We start from the raw sequence: 18,650 nt of genomic DNA, 5'->3' as shown, positions 1-18,650 counted from the left end.
ACATAAATGTTCTAATTTATACAAATTTTCCTACGTTTTTGCAATACTTTTATGATTTTTTCATGGTTCAACCAATTTCGAATGTATAACAATAAAATCAGTAATATGGAAAACAATCCTTTATACGTGTGTGTGACAATAAAATTAGTGGATAGAGAATATTTTTTAAATTTAAATTTGATTTAAATGATATCAGTAAAATCACTATTTAATTTAAAATAGGTTCGAGTCTAATATAAAATGGCTGGAGACGCTCTAACGTATACACCCTCCGTTCTATAATAAATATCACACTTTCCTTTTTAGTTTATCTCACAAAAGATGTCATAGTTTCTTTTTTAGAACAAAACTATTTCTCCCATTAATATAAATGTACTATTTTCTTTCTCCACCTAACACATAAAATAACATCTCCTAAAGTTCCGTGTCATTTCCCAAGCATGCAATCTCTTATGAGACGACGGAAGTATAAAACTATAAAAGTTTTTGTAAAATTCAATAAGTTGAATGAAACAATGAGCAAGGTTGAAGATGAGAGTTGATTGGCGATTTAGCTTTTGTAAAATCCAATAATAGCAATGGATCATAGAAATTGAAGCCTAAAAATGATTGCCCAATGTATACAATTAATTGGGCCATTTTTCTTAGATGAGGGCCCAATAGTGCAAATTGAAAAAAGAACTAAAAAATAGGGGCATTCCGAGAATTGAACTCGGGACCTCTCGCACCCTAAGCGAGAATCATACCACTAGACCAAATGCCCATTTTATATATTTATTTCTATTATTTTATCTACAAATGTTGACCAAATTACGATTCTTGCATCGATGCATAATATAATATGTGGTGAGGTGTAGTAGATTTGACTGTGATATCCTTTATTATACGATCTCTCTCTTGTAATTAATTACTCCTTGGTATGATGTATCGAAATTCAGTAGAGTATTTACATGCTTTTGATTCGAAAAGCGTTGCATACTTAGGTGTCGTGGATATATTATACACCTCAATCAGTAGTATTATAGAAAAAGAATAAATATAAATTTTTTTCAAATGAAAAAAAAAATTAGTTACAAATTATCAAAAAAATTATAAAGTTTAGTCAAATTCTGATTAATCTCGTAACTCTGAAAATCAGCCACTAAAACCATGAACTTTTTGGATTTATTCTTAATTCTCCGGTCTTTCTTGCTGACGAGACAAACCAGAATTATATGAAATTTGATGATACTTTTTTTAGTAATTTGCATTGTATTCAATTACTACTATATTGAGTATTCTTTAAAGTTTATCAACCAAGTTGCTACAAAATTTTCATGTAGCCAATAAGCTCACATGTAAAACAATTGGTTGATGATAATATAGATGTATCCATCACGGTGTAGAGAAATAGAAATGGCTCCGACCATGAATGCTGAATTAATTCTGACAAACCACAACCATGAAACTCTCCCTATCCCATACTATCTATCTGTCTTGATGAATGCCACACTCAATAAATTGGACACATCACACATACACAAAATGTCACACACAACCCTAAGTGTTTCACACCATAGATTGTTTTGTTCTTATCAACTCTTGAAACATGACCATGTCCAAAATAGTCATTCCACATGTTGGAAATATGTGGGGAAGAAAGGCTCCCTTACTCAATACCACATTCTCTTGATTCACCAAAACACATAGTTTCTCACCTCATACTTCCCCACTTGCATCACTCCTTTGTTAGGACACCATATATACAACTTGTCTTCATCTTCACCTTCATCGAACCGACTCCCATGGCTGCAGAGAAATGTGTAGTGTGCCCATTTGAGGCCATGGATCTACTTTGGTTTCACCAGATTGTTACTTCATCAAAATCACCAACAAAAAACATCTCCCAAATTTCAGTCATAGTGTCAAACCAAGAAATCTCTTCATCATCTCCTCCGGTAGCATCCTCAGAGGTAATTAACTAGTTTATGTCGATTGGCGCAGTTTAGGTCTTCATGTTTGAGGAGATTGTGTTGTCGGCTATATGTGCAAGTTCGATATATTTGTGATTTTTGTCTTTTGTTAAGCTTTTGTTGTTCTTCTGTCAAGCCATATAATCTATATAATTATTCTGTACTGTTTGGATTGTCACCATTTATGTTTCGCCAATTCCTCATCTTTCCTCATTGAAAAAACTAGCACTAAACACATCTTTACTTGTATCGGTGTCTGAGTAGCATGTGTTGCAAGATCGATATATTTGCTAAAGAAGATAGACGAACTGATTTTTTTGCAAATTTTGTCTTTTTGTTTAGCTTCTACTATGTCGTTCTTGTATTTATTGGTGCTGTTTAATTGGATTGTCACCGTTTTTATTGGTCTCGCTCGCTAGTTCTCGACTTTGAGCATTTTTACTCGGTCAAAAAAGCCAGCACTAAACAACTCTCTCTCTCTTTCTTTGTCTCTCATATATCTTTTTTTTTATGATATTTAAAGATGGAGAACAAGAGACAAGAAAGTGAAGAAACTACTACTACTTCTACTAAATCTCACTCATCTTCACCAACAACAATAACATCAATGAGGAAATCTCGAAGCTTAGTCGATCTCGAGCTTCAAGAAGTGAAAGGGTTCATGGATTTAGGGTTTGTTTTTAAAAAACACAACTTAAGCAGCCATGTCATTAGCTTGATCCCTGGATTGCAACGAATCAAATCTCAAGATGATCAAGATTTAGAGATTCTTGATGAAGAGAGAGAAGAAAAATTGATGATGCCATATTTGTCAGAATCATGGCTTGTGAAATTGCAAGATTCTCCATTGATACTAAGTTTAAGGATTTCGAGGGTTTGTAATGATTCGGACAAGGTGAAGAAGCACTTGAAGGATTGGGCTCGAACGGTCGCAGCAACCGTCCACCAAGAGTCTTGATGGTCGGAATATCCGACTAGGCTGGTCTTGTAGATTCTACATCTGATGAAATAGTATGGACGATGAGTACAAACCTATCACACATCGGGTGTTACTCAACAATGGAGACGCAAATCACACATTTATATAAGTATTTAGGAAAATGTTACATTAAAAAAATAAAAAAGTATGTGCTTTATTGTGTATAGAATGAGACTAAATGTTTTTTAAAAAAAACATGTGATGTTTAGAAAATGGTCCTCTTTTTTCATTTTGGTGATTTTTAATTAATTGTTGGTTATTGAATAACAGTTATTAATGGGTTTTGTAAGTTTAGTTACAACTTGTTTAGCACATTAGTCGAAAAGTACACTTATATTAATCAAAATTCGTAGAGAATGGAAATTTTAAAAAATCATTAATTTTTTTAAAATAATACTACAACCAAATTGGCATGTTAGAAATGTCTTATATAGATTGGACATACTTATTTATATACTTAAATTGAAAAGCGAGATAGACTATGGCAAATCGTTGATACTCTTAATCTTTGACTTCACTCATATATTCTAAAATTATGCCTTTTCCCATAATTGCCTATTAATTAAACTTTATTTCTTCATATTTTAACAACCAAAGAATATTAAAGTGGTCATAAATGTTTCCTCCCTTTTGTTAGTTGTTACTTGTTTTTTTTATTTTCTTCACATCTCTCTCAATTAATTTCCAAAATAAATTAAAGAATCAAAGGAACATTTTGAACTTTGGTCCCGTGTTGTAATTTTCTTAAACAACACTTTTAGTTAAAGTGCAAATAAAGCTTGTTACAAAAGGTGATTAGTAAATATACACCTAGTATTTTATTTGAAACTAAATCCTCTGCATTATTCGTTTACCCTGAAGTATATATGGCATATACTAAAAAAAAGATTCTTTCAATCCAAGTTCACTCTCTAGCAATTAGCAAAGCTTAAATTACGGATCTTAAATATCTTGGTTCCTATTTATTAGTATTATTATTACTAAACAAAGTCTCATTCACAAAATCTTGAAAGTTGATTATCTATAAATATGTAACGCTGGGCATACTTGTAGTATAGATAAGTTTTCCAAGCTACAGCAACATTACCACCCATAAATTGTTTACAAAAATAAATTGTTCCTTGCAAATTTTCAACTTTTAATTAATTTTATTAAGTATTTGTCATTGCAGTGATACACCACATGCTTATTAAAATTGTGTGGTTGCCATTAATATTGCCATTTAGCACTGCTAAGTAAGTATACTACTTTTGTACATATAGAATTGAAAGAATGAAATACATTGGAAAATGGCTGTACTGAAGTTAAAATTTATTTCTCTTTTACTTTTTATTGGTCACTCAATAAAAAGTAGTCATAAATATTGCATTAAAAATACTTAAATCAAATTAAGTAACCAGAAAAATAAGTATAGTTGTTGAGTGGGGCCCAACATCTGTGTGATTTACAGACAAAATCACAGAAGTAAAAAAAAAGTGCTTCCCATTTGCAAAAACCGAGGTCTGAAATTTGTAAAAATGACAAAAAAAACTTCACTTTTATTGATGTCTTAAATTCTGTCAAAAAATTCCCTCATTAATTATCACTCGTTTCATCATTTTTCTATAAAATAGAAGTATTTAATTTAATTCTCTATTATTCGATATATATTATGGAATCCTAAATCTTACTTCCTCCATTCCAAAAAAATATATATATTGCACTTGGCGGCAGCCATAGAGATTTTAAAAAATGTTACATTAAATAAAGAAAATATAATTAAATATATTAATGAAATGAGAAAGAGTACTTAGATTAATAGTACTATAAATAAGAGAAAAATAAAAGTATAAAATCTTTAATAAGATAAAAACAGAAAAATATGGAGTGATATTTTCTTAAGAGCATCCACAACGGTGGTTGGAGTGAAGTCCGCCGTTCGTGCCAACGGCGAGGACGAGGACCGCCGCCGCTGCGCTCGAGCCGCTGGCACGGCGACGTGGCGGCTTATGATTGGGCAACGGCATAGCCGTTGCCTTTGAATTATTTTTTTTATTTTAAAAATTGTTTTTAAATTATATATAATGATTAAAAAAAATTTCCAAATCCCAAAAATATGGCCGTTTTTTCCCATTTTTCTGAATTTTTTTGAGTTTTCCCCCCCCCCCCAAAATCATCTATAAATACACACATTCATCATCAATTTATCACATCAATTCATCTCTCATTCATCTCTCATTCTTAAAATTCTCATACAAATTATCAACACATTCATCCCTCATTCAAAACCTCAAATGGATTTCACCCATATTATGGCGGAAGCGGAACGCGAAGAACAAGAATACTACGAACAACATCGTGCCGCTTACGAAGCATATGTCGCGGCGAATACCCCCGCTCCTCCTCCTCAACGAACCAGATCAAATCGGTGCTACATCCATCGTGACCGGGAGGGAGCCCACGAAAGGCTCGTTGCCGACTACTTTGCCGACCAGCCGCGGTTTCCGGCAGAATACTTCAGGCGCCGTTTTCGCATGTCAAAGCGCTTGTTCAGGCGAAATTCGGCAACGAGTAGTGGTTTTTTTAATTTTTAGCATTTTAATTATGTAATTTTTAATTTTTAGGATTTTAATTATGTCGTTTTTTATTTTATTTGTCATTTGTAATATTATTTATGTTTTTAATGAATTTTAGTATTATGGAAATGTTTATGTTTAATTGAATATTAAATTAATTGTGCTCGTCCTTGCGGAAGAGCACAATTGTGGGTGTTGTGCTCTTGCCCGAGAGCAGGCATGAATAGTACCGCCCGGGCCCACAACCGTGCCGCTGGCAAGAGCACGGTTGTGGTTGCTCTTAATAGACAGTAGTAGTATATTTCATTTGTTTGTTACTATGTCTCATTTTATATTGTGTGATATCCATTTACATACTATTATTTCACTTTTAAGTATATTTGATTAAATAAATTTTATATTGTATTAATAAATTTCGCTCACATTTACTTATAAATCTAATACGGTGTAGTATAATAATGGTGCCCACGTTCTACTAACATTTTTCATCTATGTTTCTTCATATTTCATAAAATCAATACGAGAAAGAGTAAAACGTTTATCAGCAAAAAAAGAGAATAAAATATCAATGTTAAAACTCTATTAGTCCCAAAAATATCTTACTTTTCATTTTCTAATCTCATACTAAAAGATTTCAAATTTCTATCTTTGAAAAGGGTAAATTTGTCATTAATACATTTAACTGCATATTTTTTTTCTCTTCACATTACTCCCGGCGTGTGAGTCGTGACTCATTTCTATTTTTAAAAATGATAAAACAATTCTTTTTAGATAATTTATAGACTCAAATCAGTTTTTTTCAATTAAAAGAATATTCATTTCTCTTATTCTATTTTTAATAATTACCTTCACTTTTTCCCTCTCTAATTAAACACGTTAACCATTAACTACTAAATTCTATACCGATCAAGAAATGCACCATCTTAATTGGGGCATAAAAATAAGATGGGACATAAAAAGTACTCTCTTTATTCCGTCGAAGATGAGAAACTTTCTCGTTTGGTCACTTCCAACTAAGATGACTCAATAGTAAAAATAGAAATACATTTATCACTAACCATCTCTTTTACTTTATTTTTCCACTTAACACAAAATAAAACTATATAAAATCTCGTACTATCCAAAGAACAAGTCATCTTCCTTGGTCGAAGTATTAAACTTATTAAATCCCACACATAGAGTAATATTTTAAATTATATTTTTTTAACATATTCAAATTTCTTTTATACAGTCTCTTACCTTACTCTATTTTTAACTATTTATTCACTCTTTTACCTTATTATTTCTTCACTTTAAATATTTATTATCATTTTTTAAAAATAAGTGCTCAAAATAAAATATTTCTATTAGGACAAATAAAGTACTGTATTAATTAAATTATATTTGTAATACATTCAAATTTCTTCTATACTCTCAATGACTCAATACATCAAACATGAATTTCATTCCATGGCCCGCAGGGGGAACGCAGTTGTCAACGAATGGATATTTCTTGCTGCAATGAGTCTGGGTTCGAATCCCACCACTGCCATGTAGTTGTTTCCATCTCTCAGGCACAAGTATTGAGGCCTTGAGAGATGGTCTTCTGGCAGCCAGTAGGTTAAGGTCTCCCCTTAATGGGCTACTGTGTACTCTGATTGAACCCCTCACATGATGTTGGGCCGGAGGGTGGGGATGTGACGAAATCGCCTATTGCTGCAATGAAATTTCATTCCATCTACAAATCACGACACAAGATTATAATCCCACAAAATGACAAAATATTGAAACCTGATTTAGCATAATCTGACACAGCATTTACATGTTATTAAACTTATTAAACCCCACACATAGAGTTATATTTATTCATCAATTTGTGTTATAAAAAAATTGGGTGCGCTGTCTCCATCTTTCCACATAAACTGTGTAAGAAATTTAGACACGAGGCCTTCACCTTCAGTCTGCTACTTCTATCCTCACTCTCTCTTTCTCTCTCAAACTAGATTTAATCCTTCCCCTCTCTTCATCTCAAATCAATAAACCCAAAATACAATGCACCCTTCCAATTTCTAGTCATGACTTCACTTCCCGTCGAATTCCAATTCGCTTCCGTCATCCTTCTCCTCCTCTCCGCGGCGGCGGCGATCCAATTCGACTTCGGAACTCTCACATTCTCCAAAGTGAAGCTCCTCGGCGAGGCCCACTGGACCAACGCCACCGTCCGCCTCACCCGCGACCTCGGCGTCCCGAGCTCCGGCGCCGGCCGCCTCCTCTACTCCGACCCCATCCCCTTCCGCCGCCGCTCCTCCAACCTCACCGCCAGCTTCTCCACCTTCTTCTCCTTCTCCGTCCGCAACCTCAACCCCTCCTCCGTCGGCGGCGGCCTCGCCTTCGTCGTCTCCCCCGACGCCGCCGCCGTCGGCGACGCCGGCGAATTCCTCGGCTTCATCACCACCGCCGGCGACCCCTACGGCGTTGTCGCGGTGGAGTTCGACACCGCGATGGACGCCGGATTGGGCGACATCAACGGCAACCACGTCGGGCTGGATGTCGGCTCGGTCGTGTCGACTCAGTCGGTCGATCTCGAGTCCATCGGCGTCGAGCTGAGGAGCGGCGATTCGATCAACTCGTGGGTGGATTACACCGGGTCGACTCGGTCGATCCGGGTGTACGTCTCGCTGTCGAATCGGAAGCCGAAGGAGGCGGTGATTGCGGCGGAAATCGATCTCGGCGAGTCTATCCCGGGTGACTCGGTGTACGTCGGATTCTCCGGGTCGACTCAGGGGAGCACCGAGGCTCACACGATCGAGTGGTGGAGCTTCCGATCCTCGTTCGACGACGACGGGCCGAGTCTTGGCTCGCCGCCGGCGCCGGCCCCTGAGGATTCGCCGCCATCGTCACCGCTGGAATTTCCATTGACGCCGGAAACTTCCATCCCGCCGCCGCCGTCCCCCGCACCCGAGGCACACAATGTGACGGCAGCGCGCAAGGCGGCGAGAGGAGGCGGCAAATGCCACGGCTCAATGTGCCCCGGCGCGGTGGCCGGGGTCGCGACGGCGGGGGCGTTCTTCTTGGGATTATGCGCCGTTGGGTTCATATGGATCTATAAGAAGAAATTCAAGAAAGGGGAGAAAAGGGAATATTTTGCTTCGGATGTGATCAAAATGCCCAAGGAATTCAGCTATAGGGATCTGAAATTAGCTACTAAGGGTTTTGATTCGGATCAGATAATCGGTAACGGCGCATTCGGCACGGTTTATAAGGGGATTTTGCCCGAGACGGGCTGCGCTGTCGCGGTGAAGCGGTGCAGCCACACCGGGCAGGGGACGACCGAGTTCTTGTCCGAGTTATCGATAATCGGAACTCTTAGGCATAGGAACCTAGTTAGGCTACAAGGGTGGTGTCACGAGAAGGGTGAAATTTTACTAGTCTATGACTTTATGTCCAATGGGAGTTTGGATAAAGCCTTATTTGAGCCCGCCTTCGTGCTGACGTGGATGAACCGTCGCAAAATTTTGACCGGGGTTGCATCGGCCCTCGCGTACTTGCACCAAGAATGCGAGAATCAAGTTATCCATCGCGACGTGAAGAGTAGCAACATTATGCTCGACGATGCTTTCAACGCTAGGTTAGGTGATTTCGGGCTAGCCAGGCAAATCGAGCACGACAAGTCCCCGGACGCCACGACCGCGGCAGGGACAATGGGGTATCTCGCGCCCGAGTACCTCATAACCGGTCGGGCGACCGACAAAACCGACGTTTTCAGCTACGGCGCGGTGGTGTTAGAGGTGGCGACGGGGCGGAGGCCGATCGAGAAGGAATTTTTCGACGGGAGGGGCGTGAACTTGGTGGAGTGGGTGTGGAGCTTGCATCGGGACGGGCGGCTGATGGACGCGGCCGACCCGCGCCTCGGGAGGGAGTACGACGAAGAGGCAATGGGGCGAGTGCTGCAGGTGGGTCTCGCCTGCTCGCACCCGGACCCGATGTTCAGGCCGAGTGCGAGGGGCGTGGTGCAAATGCTACTAGGGGATGTTGAGGTCCCCATTGTGCCTAGTAACACTAGGCCAACAATGAGCTTTACTACATCACAATTGTTGTTGACATTGCAAGATAGTGTGTCGGATTTGAATGGGATGATCACAATCTCCACCACCTCGTCGGAATGTAGCTTCATCGGCGGCGGCGGCGGACTAGACTTGGTCTAGCTAGTAAAGTTTAGTCTTTTTTATCACTAATTGAATATATTCATTGATTTGTGATTTACAAAAGGGAAACAAAGTAGCACCAATAATTTATTGGCTTGTTGGTACTTGGTAGCATATAATTTTGCTGCAATTTATGTAATTTATCTTCAATTTTTGGCCTTTTTAGTAGTTGTTCTTGAAGAACAAGATTTGATTATTTCGTGTTTCATTATAATTTGATTACCATTAAGTAGAAAAAATAAAATTTACTTGTCATTCTTATCTAGTGGATGAGGTTGGTGGATCGATAATTCTAAAATATTTTTTGTTTATATGCTTATATTCTCTTTAACTCTAGTGATTTTTAATAGAATAAATGCTCCTGTAGCTATACATAAAAATTATCTATATTATCCTTAATTTCTTATTATAATTCCTTTATTTGGTGGAAAACTGTATTTTTGTTGATTTTAAATAAAGCGTTTGGTTTTATCTAAACGTAACATTGGTTGCATTCTCGTTGATATTCATATTTTTAGTTGTTTGTGCATTAATATTCTACTCCCTAGTTATCATTTTTTTTAACTTGGAGTGTTTCATGAACATACTAAAAATTATACTATGTGCGTGTGAAGTTGGATACCAAATCAAATAATCAAATCGGTTATGAAATTGGTGCTCAAATAATGATACTAGGGAAGAAAAATAGGTGCTCAATTAGTTATAAAAGTGCAAAGAAAATGGTGTTTGTCATTATCTTAGATTAGCCTTTTGTCACACCATTGTCGATTATATTCTTAATTTTAATTTTATTTTTTGATGTTCACATACCTTACCATCATTGCAAATTTTTAACATCTTCCATTATTATGCTTAATTAACAATTTACACACACATAATCATATAAGTACATATACTATATAAAATATATACGTATAAAAAATTACACAATCATTTATAATGTAACGTTAAATTACGACACAATAATAAATAGTATTGTATGGAAGTGGGGCATTTATTAATGGAGAAAGGTAGGAGGTTGCTTTCCAAAGAAACTAATAAGTCAAAAGCAAAATAAAAGAGTTTGAGTAGAGTTTTGGTAAAAGCGCAAACGATTCACAATAATTGGTTGAATAAAGGCATACATATAACTAATAATTAGATACTATAGCTATACATATATATATGGATTTTCAAGTATTTTTTTATGAGTCTAATAAAATTATTCTATTTTCTTCTATTGCACCATTGGATTTGCCATGCCTTCACTCGAAAGGTGTCTTTTATGTGGCCTTTTTCCACATGCTTTATGTCTAATCCAATATGGTATATATTGAATGAATTAATATAAGTGAGAGAATATACTATTCCCACTTATCAGTTGCCAAACTTTGTCTATTAAGTTCTAAAATTGTTATTTATAATATCAAGTTTTTGACTACCTATTTCCATTGCTGAATTTTTTTTATTATCTTTGGTATTTACTATTGCGATCGGTGAAAGAGATGATGATTTGACACTTATTCATAAGTTTAATAAAATTTGATTTGACACTTATTCATAAGATTAATAAAATTTATAAAAGCAACATTTATATTTCCAATTATTTTCTTTCTCTCTTTAGCAAGTACTAGTATTTATATTACTAACCATCAAGCTCAGTTGTCTAAATAACTTGACAATTTTATAAATTTTAATATTTATATTTGTTAAATTATCAGAGCCTATAAGTTATTAAAAATAATGTTTTAAATATCCTGAGAATACGAAGCCACCAGTTGCGGGCTGGTGATTGCTATCAATATTTAAATGTTGTGTCTAATGAAAAAGTGCACATATTGGAATCATGTTTGTTTCATTTACAAAAATATGAATATGTTTCTAGGACAATTTTATTATATTGGAAAAGACAAAAATTTTCCAACAATTCTATTTCTTTAACCAGCCAAACACGGCATTGATAAAGTTTGTCTTTTCCTAAAAAATAATAAGAGGTTAACCGACGGAATCTAGCCCCAATTTAAATAACTTTATTAATTTTAACCCTTTTTGATGGATTAATCCCAATCTAATTTATCAAATTGTGTTAATTTAATCAAACGATTTCAGTTGATTCTTTATGCAAATAAAATATTGGTATTTTTATATACGTGTGTATTTTTGGAGAAAAACATGATAGATCGAGTACGAATACCCAACATTGAATCGAGTTCAAATGGGGATGTTGTTGAATTTCGAAGCACGTACCCGCATACATCTGATTCGTCAACCCTTTCGTTTGCTTCCTCATCATACTCCCTCCATCCCATGTTTTCCGCACTTTTCATTTTAAACCGTAAATTTGAGATTGTTTTTTAGTGTAATTAAATTAGTATTCTAGATGTAATGATGGATCATTTAATAAAATAACACTTAATGTACTTTAATATAAAATACCCTAATACTTACTTAAAATAGAATAATGAAAGTAGTTTGGAACAAGTCAAAATAAAAAATGAGAATAACATGGGATAGAGGAAGTACAACAAATGCATTTAATTTAATTACTTCCTTTGCCCACAAACTTTTTTCCGAACTTAAGATTTCCATCCATTCATCAAAATTAGTCACATGCTAAAAATAGAAAGCTGCTCTCAATTTGTAGTATTAACCTTTTATTTCTCATACTTTAATCACATCTTCTCTTTCTATCTTCCATATTATCCACTTCGTCTTTTTCTCGTTCATATTTTACTAACTTTGCATTAAAACTTGTGTTCTATTCCAATATTACAATTTTTCTGTAAAAACAAATGCGTATATCCCAGCCTGATCCGACCACGTTTCAACATTTAGGCGATAACAAATTTCAACGACCCGACCATTTTCTAGACCGCCCAGGTTTGAAGGAAAAGATTGCAAGGTTCGACCCAACCCGATCCGACCCGATCCACCACTTTTTCAGCTTTAGGTACAACTAATAAAAAAATTAGGTAGAACCTACATCATTTAGGATGTCAGAGATCTAAACAATAGCTTGAAAATGAAGTTCGAATTTCCCATCTAATTACTGAAGTATTGAAATCAAGTACCCTTTTGAGTTTATGCGACTCTAGTTTGCATTACTCAATCATGTGAGTCTTGAATTTTGATCCTATTCACAATTCTAACCTACCAAATAGCTACATAGTACCACTGTATAAGTCACTTAAAAAATAGATTAACTCAATGAGTAAGAGTACTACTATATTTATGTAAAAAACCCAATAATTTCTTTCACCAACCACATTTATCTCTTACTATAAAAAGTTAGTAGTATTCTCTATACTTGTGTCAATTGCTTTTGCTAATAAGAAACATCCACTTAAGATTTCCTTAAGTAGTAGTAGTACCTAGCTCCCTCCAAAGACTACAAATCGAATTACTACAAATCATCTTTCATGTTGTACTTGGAGGGTTAATCGACCCCATCACCAACCCATGAGAATTATAAAATTTTACGTATTAAATTTTGTATTTAGAGTTGTTGCCGACCCTATAGTGCAGCAGCTCCGCCCCAAATTATTCGGGATTGAGGTTCACTTCAATTCTTTCCCATCATCTATTTTCATCGACAATCGCCATACTATCCCTGATTTCTGACACCAACTATAACCTTCTTAGCTCTATATCTGAGTCATCTCTATAAATTGTGGTACCAAAATGATGTGAAAGTTGAATAATGTAAAATACTAATAAGATTGCACATGCACACAAATTAAACGAAGAATCTTGTCCCATGAAGAGATATGGAGTAGTATATATATAAAGGACGTGAACATGCATCATTCTGACTTGACTAAGCATTTCACATGCTCCACTTGTTACTCAGTTCTTTCACAAGTCATAATCAACAAGCATAATAAATAAAAATTTTATTCTTTTCCTTTTCTCTTCGCAAGTTTATTGTTTTTGCACATTAACAAAAATCCACTATTTAAGATAGTTATAGTTTGACTTTGTTACAATGCTATATGAGACTACAGTTAATTCTTTTGAGTAATTACACCTTACCAGAAATAAAGATAACATAAACATTCCATGTATATATAATGGCAGATTCAGATAAGGTTGAGTCGGCCACGAGCATGACAAACTCCATTTAATTACGTAGTTTGAGATGTCGGCAATCCCCTGGTGCAGGGGTAGCTCCATCCCAACCATTTAGTATTGGAGTTCACTTCTGTTCTTTGACCGGTGCTAGCAATCGGCTGTTGCATTGCCTTTGCCCTCGAATACTAGCAACGGCCTTCTTCAATGTGTCAAACCTTACTAGTTTCATTTCTTAGATCTGTGACTGGATAGACATATGCACTATGTGAATATATAAAAAAATGACACTTGCCATATAGTAAAGGAACCTTTGCCCATCTATGCTTGGCCAACCCTTGCTCATCATCCTTGTATTTATTTGCTTATTATGTTAGTTTTCTCGTTTGTTAAATGGTTAGTACCCGGTCTGTGGGGATACCATTGTAGCTTTGTTAGCTCTTGTGATCTGTATCTCCTGTGTGGACCGAGTCACTTTTGGACTTGGTTGATGTATGTTTCCTTCGTGTTTTTTGATATAGACAGGTTGGGGGTCTGCCTTAACCCTCCACCGTGATGGTGTTTGAAAAAAAAATTGAAAAATACCCAACTTTAAGAAAAAAGAAATGATAACTAACATAGAGAAAAATGATATTCTTCTTATTATCAGAAATAAATTGTTTTGGATCCGTCCTCAAGGGGAAAAGTGAAACAAGAAGAGTGAGCCCAATGAACTTACTCTTAAAACATGCACACATACTCGAAAAATTTTAATTTTATCTATTCACACCTGACCCGATGTGCGATGTGGGTACCATAATTACCTCCATCGGGTATTCACATCCGCAAATATGGTTTCGAGTTTAGGGTTCAAGATTTAGAATAACGGGCAATAGAGCATAGGGTAAGCTCATTAAGAGAAAGCCCAGTAGACTTTTAGACCATAAATTAATTGGGCTTCATAAGAAATAAAAAAGCCCAATAGCTTTTTATCCTAAAATTAATAGGCTCAAATCTTCTAATGGGGCTTTTATTATTCTACCAATCTCAAAAACCTTCAATGTCACATCAAACAGATAGTACTATATTAAAATAATTATCAAATGAGTAGCTTATATTTTCATGCATTTATTTAATTTTTATGTAGACAATTATTATTAGTAGGTCCTACTATTATATGTCGAAGCTATTAATTGGGCCTTGATTTGTCTCTTTAGCTCCCCTTATCGAGCTGGGGTCAATTAATAAATAAAGAAAAGTAAAGCACCTAATTCGAAATTATGTCTTTGTTACTTCATCAGTCTTTCACCTACCTTTCCTATAATTCCAATTTTCATTCATTTCCAAAGGAAATTTTAGAAAAAAATTTAAATAAATAAAACGGCAATGGGGGCAGACGATTTCAAGGTTCCTCCGTCGTTCGATCGCGTGGTATTATCATTTTTCCCTCTTTTCGATTTGAATTCGATTTTGGCAGATCTGTGATTTTAATCAATTTTTTTTCCTTAAACAAATGCAGTTAGTTTTTATAGTAATATTTTCCGCAATTGATATGTGGTTTTATGTGAAGTCTGGCTGACTCCGATCTGGTGGCTGTTGATGCATTTTTTTTATTGCATGCACTTTGTTTTGAAGGAATTTATGTTTTACATTGTAATCAGCTGGAATTGTGTGGTGTTACTTTTTGGATTTTGATGGAAATTGTTTTTTTTTGCTGTTTTGGAATTTTCGAATTTTGATTATTTGTTTCTGCATGCGGGTTTGAAGTGAATTCTGATGTTTTTTCTTGAGCTATAATTTTGATGTTATTCAAAAAATAATTGTTACTGGTTATATTTTTGAGCTAATTGTTATTGATTAATTTGGTATAGGGGATAATGTTGTTATGCCTTGTGATATAGATTAAATTAATAACTTTTTTATGCTTGATTTGAGTTTTGAGATTGATCATTAGGTTGTTTTGACAAACATAAGTAATTGTACTATTTGATAGAAGATCTAAAAGCTTTTTTGAGCTTAATTGAATGATAGAATGTGTGCATTAAGAAACACATATTGATAAAAAAATCCTTTTTTTGTTTGATTAGCTTGAAGCTGGTTCATGGTATTGTATAATTGATGATCAAATATAGATTGAATGTAATTTTTAAAGCTCTTGTTTGGGGAGATAATATAATGTAATTGAATTTTGTTGATTTAACATATTTATGGGGACTTGTGACTCTATATGTGTTGCAACTTCACATTTTGTATATCATAATTTAATCATAGCTATGGAATTCCATTTTTGAAGATGAAGGGGAAATCCTTGTTCTACTTAAGTTGATGATCTCTTTATGCAGACATCTGGACCGATATTTAAGCCGTTTATTAGTGTTTGAGAAGAGTGGATTCGGTTTCAATAGTTACGTTTGTATGCTTGTTTATGTTCTTAAGCAGAACTTGCGCATTGTGAATTTCTCTATAGTTTCACATCAAGAGTTTTCTACCCGCATACATTTTTATTATTACTTGTTCACATTAAGATGGTGGAGGGAGTTTTTTTATCAACGATTCTTATGTTTCCACAAGTGCATTGGGATATTCTTTCGTAACAAAACAGGTGGATATGTTTTTCGTGTGATATAACCAGTTAATCCGTTCTGACCGTTCATCTTTAGCATATCTTGGATTAGACTATTATGTCACTGCTAGTTTCTGTGAAGCCTCTCTAATATTATCTTTGTTACACCTTACTTTCGGTCGGGATTCGTCTAACTCATATTTTTCATCTGCCAGAAAAATGCAGCCCGTGATGGTGCAGCTCAAGGGTTCAACCCAGGTTTGATCGTGTTACTTGTCATCGGAGGGCTGCTCTTGTCATTCCTTGTTGGAAATTACATGCTCTACACTTACGCCCAAAAGACCTTGCCACCGAAGAAAAAGAAGCCCGTCTCCAAGAAGAAGATGAAGAAAGAACGACTCAAGCAAGGTGTATCAGCTCCTGGAGAATAGACGTGATAACGGGTTGTATTCCTTTCAAACACCTCATGTTGTTGTTGAGATACTGTTGCACCATGTAGGCCTCTCGTTCGAATTTCCTAGCTGTTTCGTCGTTAGACTAAATTGCATTTTTGTTTAAGACTTTGTCTAAATATGAAGTTGAACTATTTATACAAATATCATGAGGTCTGTCTAATCCTAAACTTATATGTATATACACTAGATTTATGATCTAACCCTCTAGGCTCAGCGGCCCATCGATTGCTCTCCGGGTGGAAGCATCACGATCACAGGTTTGGCTGTGAACCCCGGGTGAGGTAGCCTGCGATGCAGCTCGCGAGCTTCCTGGCAAAGGGCGCAGGGATGGCATGAAATGTGCGTAGCTAAGTCGCAGGCGGCCTCACAGTGCTCGCGCTGTGTCTCATGCATCCTGATGTTTTCCAAGCAGCCTATGGATTTGGCCGTGGCCTCACCGTTGCCCTGGTGTGTGTAAAAATGGAGAATTAGAGAGGTGGTGTAAGGGAAGTTGAAGAAAAAGAGGGTGGAAAGTAACATACTTCTAAATTGAATCTATGGCGAATGGCCGTGTGGTTGGGATAGGCGAAGCACGGAGAGAAGCAATTCCAGCCGAAGAAGCAGTTACCGAGTAAGCAGAGCGCGGTGTAGGGCAAGCAGTTAGTAGTGAAGGTCGCAGCCCCCGGCTTTGATCCTAGCCTCTCGACGTTGCTCCCGTGAAGCACACAAGGCGCGTAACACCCAAGTACACCTGTTAAGATAAAAGGCAACTTAATTGCTAAGATATTTTTTTCTTCAACCAATAGGTCGGGGTTCGTGTCTAAATCGGTAAATGCAAAAATGAAATACTCACAAACTTCAACATCACTGCTGTAGAACTCATCATTCTTAACAAGACATGAGAAGATGCCGGATTCCCATTCATTCGTTTGCACCCTACTCACCGCTGCCGCGGACGGAGGAGCTCTGCCACTCTTGCCGGCAGCCCCGGTGGAGGGATTCCTTTCATGCTTCTTGCCGGCGGCCTCGGTGGAGGGCTTCCTTTCGTGCTTTTTCTCTCCGCCATAAGATTTCATTTCAACCTCAGTTTCTAATCCTACTTCTTCTTGAATCGGTACAAGATCATAATTGGCCATATTTTCAAATTATAATTACACAAAAATTTACACACATAAAAAAGAGAAAAGGGTTGTGTTTATAATTTGTAGTACAAAATTTTAGAGAAGAAATTTGAGAGGTGGGCTTGCTTGAGAAGCTCTATCTCTCATTTGAATCATTTACAATGATTTCTCTTTATATCTTTCCTGATTTAGTTCATTTTACTTTTTAACATTATTACACAATGAATGAACAACGGTTGTGTGCGGCAATCCGCAGGAATAGTTTATCAATATTGATGTTTTGTAATTCCTATATATATCTATGATCAACCCATGAATTTTGGAAGTCACATGTGTTAATCAATATTGGTGTTTATTAATATCTTGGATGTATGTATTTTGAGTTATATTTTGTGAGAAAAAAAGTCGCAAAGTATTCGAAATAAGTCTACTAATAAAATAGAATTTTTATTTCTTTAAAAATAAATATAGTCATGTTGGGTTTTAAATTTATTACAAATCAAAAAGATATTCTATCGTGAAAATTTATTTGGTTTATAATTGGAAAAGTCACACTTATTAATTGTTTGTCGAAATGTCACCGATTCAATGGAGATGATGCAATTTTGTTGTTGATCGTGCATCCTACTTATAATTGCATTTGACTATGATTTTATATAATAAACCTATATAGTATATCTGTTGAGAAAAGGGGAAGTATCAATAAGCATTAAAGAAGAATAGAGTTCCAAGAAGCATTGAAGATGTGCATGCATTGTTCCAATAGTAGTGTAGTTCCATGAATATATATTTATTGTAGGATCTCAAAAGTCACCAACATCCCTATAAATATATGG

General features: G+C 35.9%; 4 protein-coding genes and 1 non-coding gene across 5 annotated transcripts; 3 read left to right on the top strand and 2 right to left on the bottom strand.

Annotated features, from left to right (window-relative positions):
• Positions 1-691: 691 nt before the first annotated feature.
• On the bottom strand, positions 692-763 carry TRNAP-AGG. The gene has a single exon. It is a non-coding gene; the product is annotated as a tRNA-Pro (tRNA).
• An 858-nt stretch (positions 764-1,621) lies between these two features.
• LOC121747253 lies at positions 1,622-3,198 on the top strand. The gene is made up of 2 exons (XM_042141256.1): positions 1,622-1,952; positions 2,476-3,198. Exons 1-2 carry the CDS (start codon positions 1,785-1,787, stop codon positions 2,908-2,910), a joined length of 603 nt encoding a protein of 200 aa, XP_041997190.1. The 5' UTR covers positions 1,622-1,784; the 3' UTR covers positions 2,911-3,198.
• Positions 3,199-7,350: 4,152 nt separating this feature from the next.
• LOC121746848 (L-type lectin-domain containing receptor kinase VIII.1-like) lies at positions 7,351-9,866 on the top strand. Its single transcript, XM_042140790.1, has one exon. The coding sequence runs from the start codon at positions 7,541-7,543 to the stop codon at positions 9,668-9,670; it is 2,130 nt and encodes a 709-aa protein (XP_041996724.1). The 5' UTR covers positions 7,351-7,540; the 3' UTR covers positions 9,671-9,866.
• Positions 9,867-14,989: 5,123 nt separating this feature from the next.
• Positions 14,990-16,881, top strand: LOC121746666 (DNA-binding protein S1FA-like). The gene is made up of 2 exons (XM_042140579.1): positions 14,990-15,127; positions 16,475-16,881. Exons 1-2 carry the CDS (start codon positions 15,083-15,085, stop codon positions 16,688-16,690), a joined length of 261 nt encoding a protein of 86 aa, XP_041996513.1. The 5' UTR covers positions 14,990-15,082; the 3' UTR covers positions 16,691-16,881.
• A 20-nt stretch (positions 16,882-16,901) lies between these two features.
• On the bottom strand, positions 16,902-17,915 carry LOC121746665 (cell number regulator 8-like). Its single transcript, XM_042140578.1, has 3 exons — positions 17,547-17,915; positions 17,236-17,444; positions 16,902-17,158 (listed from the first exon to the last, which is right to left on the bottom strand). The coding sequence occupies exons 1-3, from the start codon at positions 17,827-17,829 to the stop codon at positions 16,925-16,927; spliced, it is 726 nt and encodes a 241-aa protein (XP_041996512.1). The 5' UTR covers positions 17,830-17,915; the 3' UTR covers positions 16,902-16,924.
• Positions 17,916-18,650: the final 735 nt, after the last annotated feature.

This window comes from Salvia splendens, chromosome 9, assembly GCF_004379255.2.
Source record: "Salvia splendens isolate huo1 chromosome 9, SspV2, whole genome shotgun sequence".
NCBI classification, from domain to species: domain Eukaryota; kingdom Viridiplantae; phylum Streptophyta; class Magnoliopsida; order Lamiales; family Lamiaceae; genus Salvia; species Salvia splendens.
Note: the sequence above shows the minus strand (reverse complement) of the source record. Positions and strands in the feature narration are given on the sequence as shown.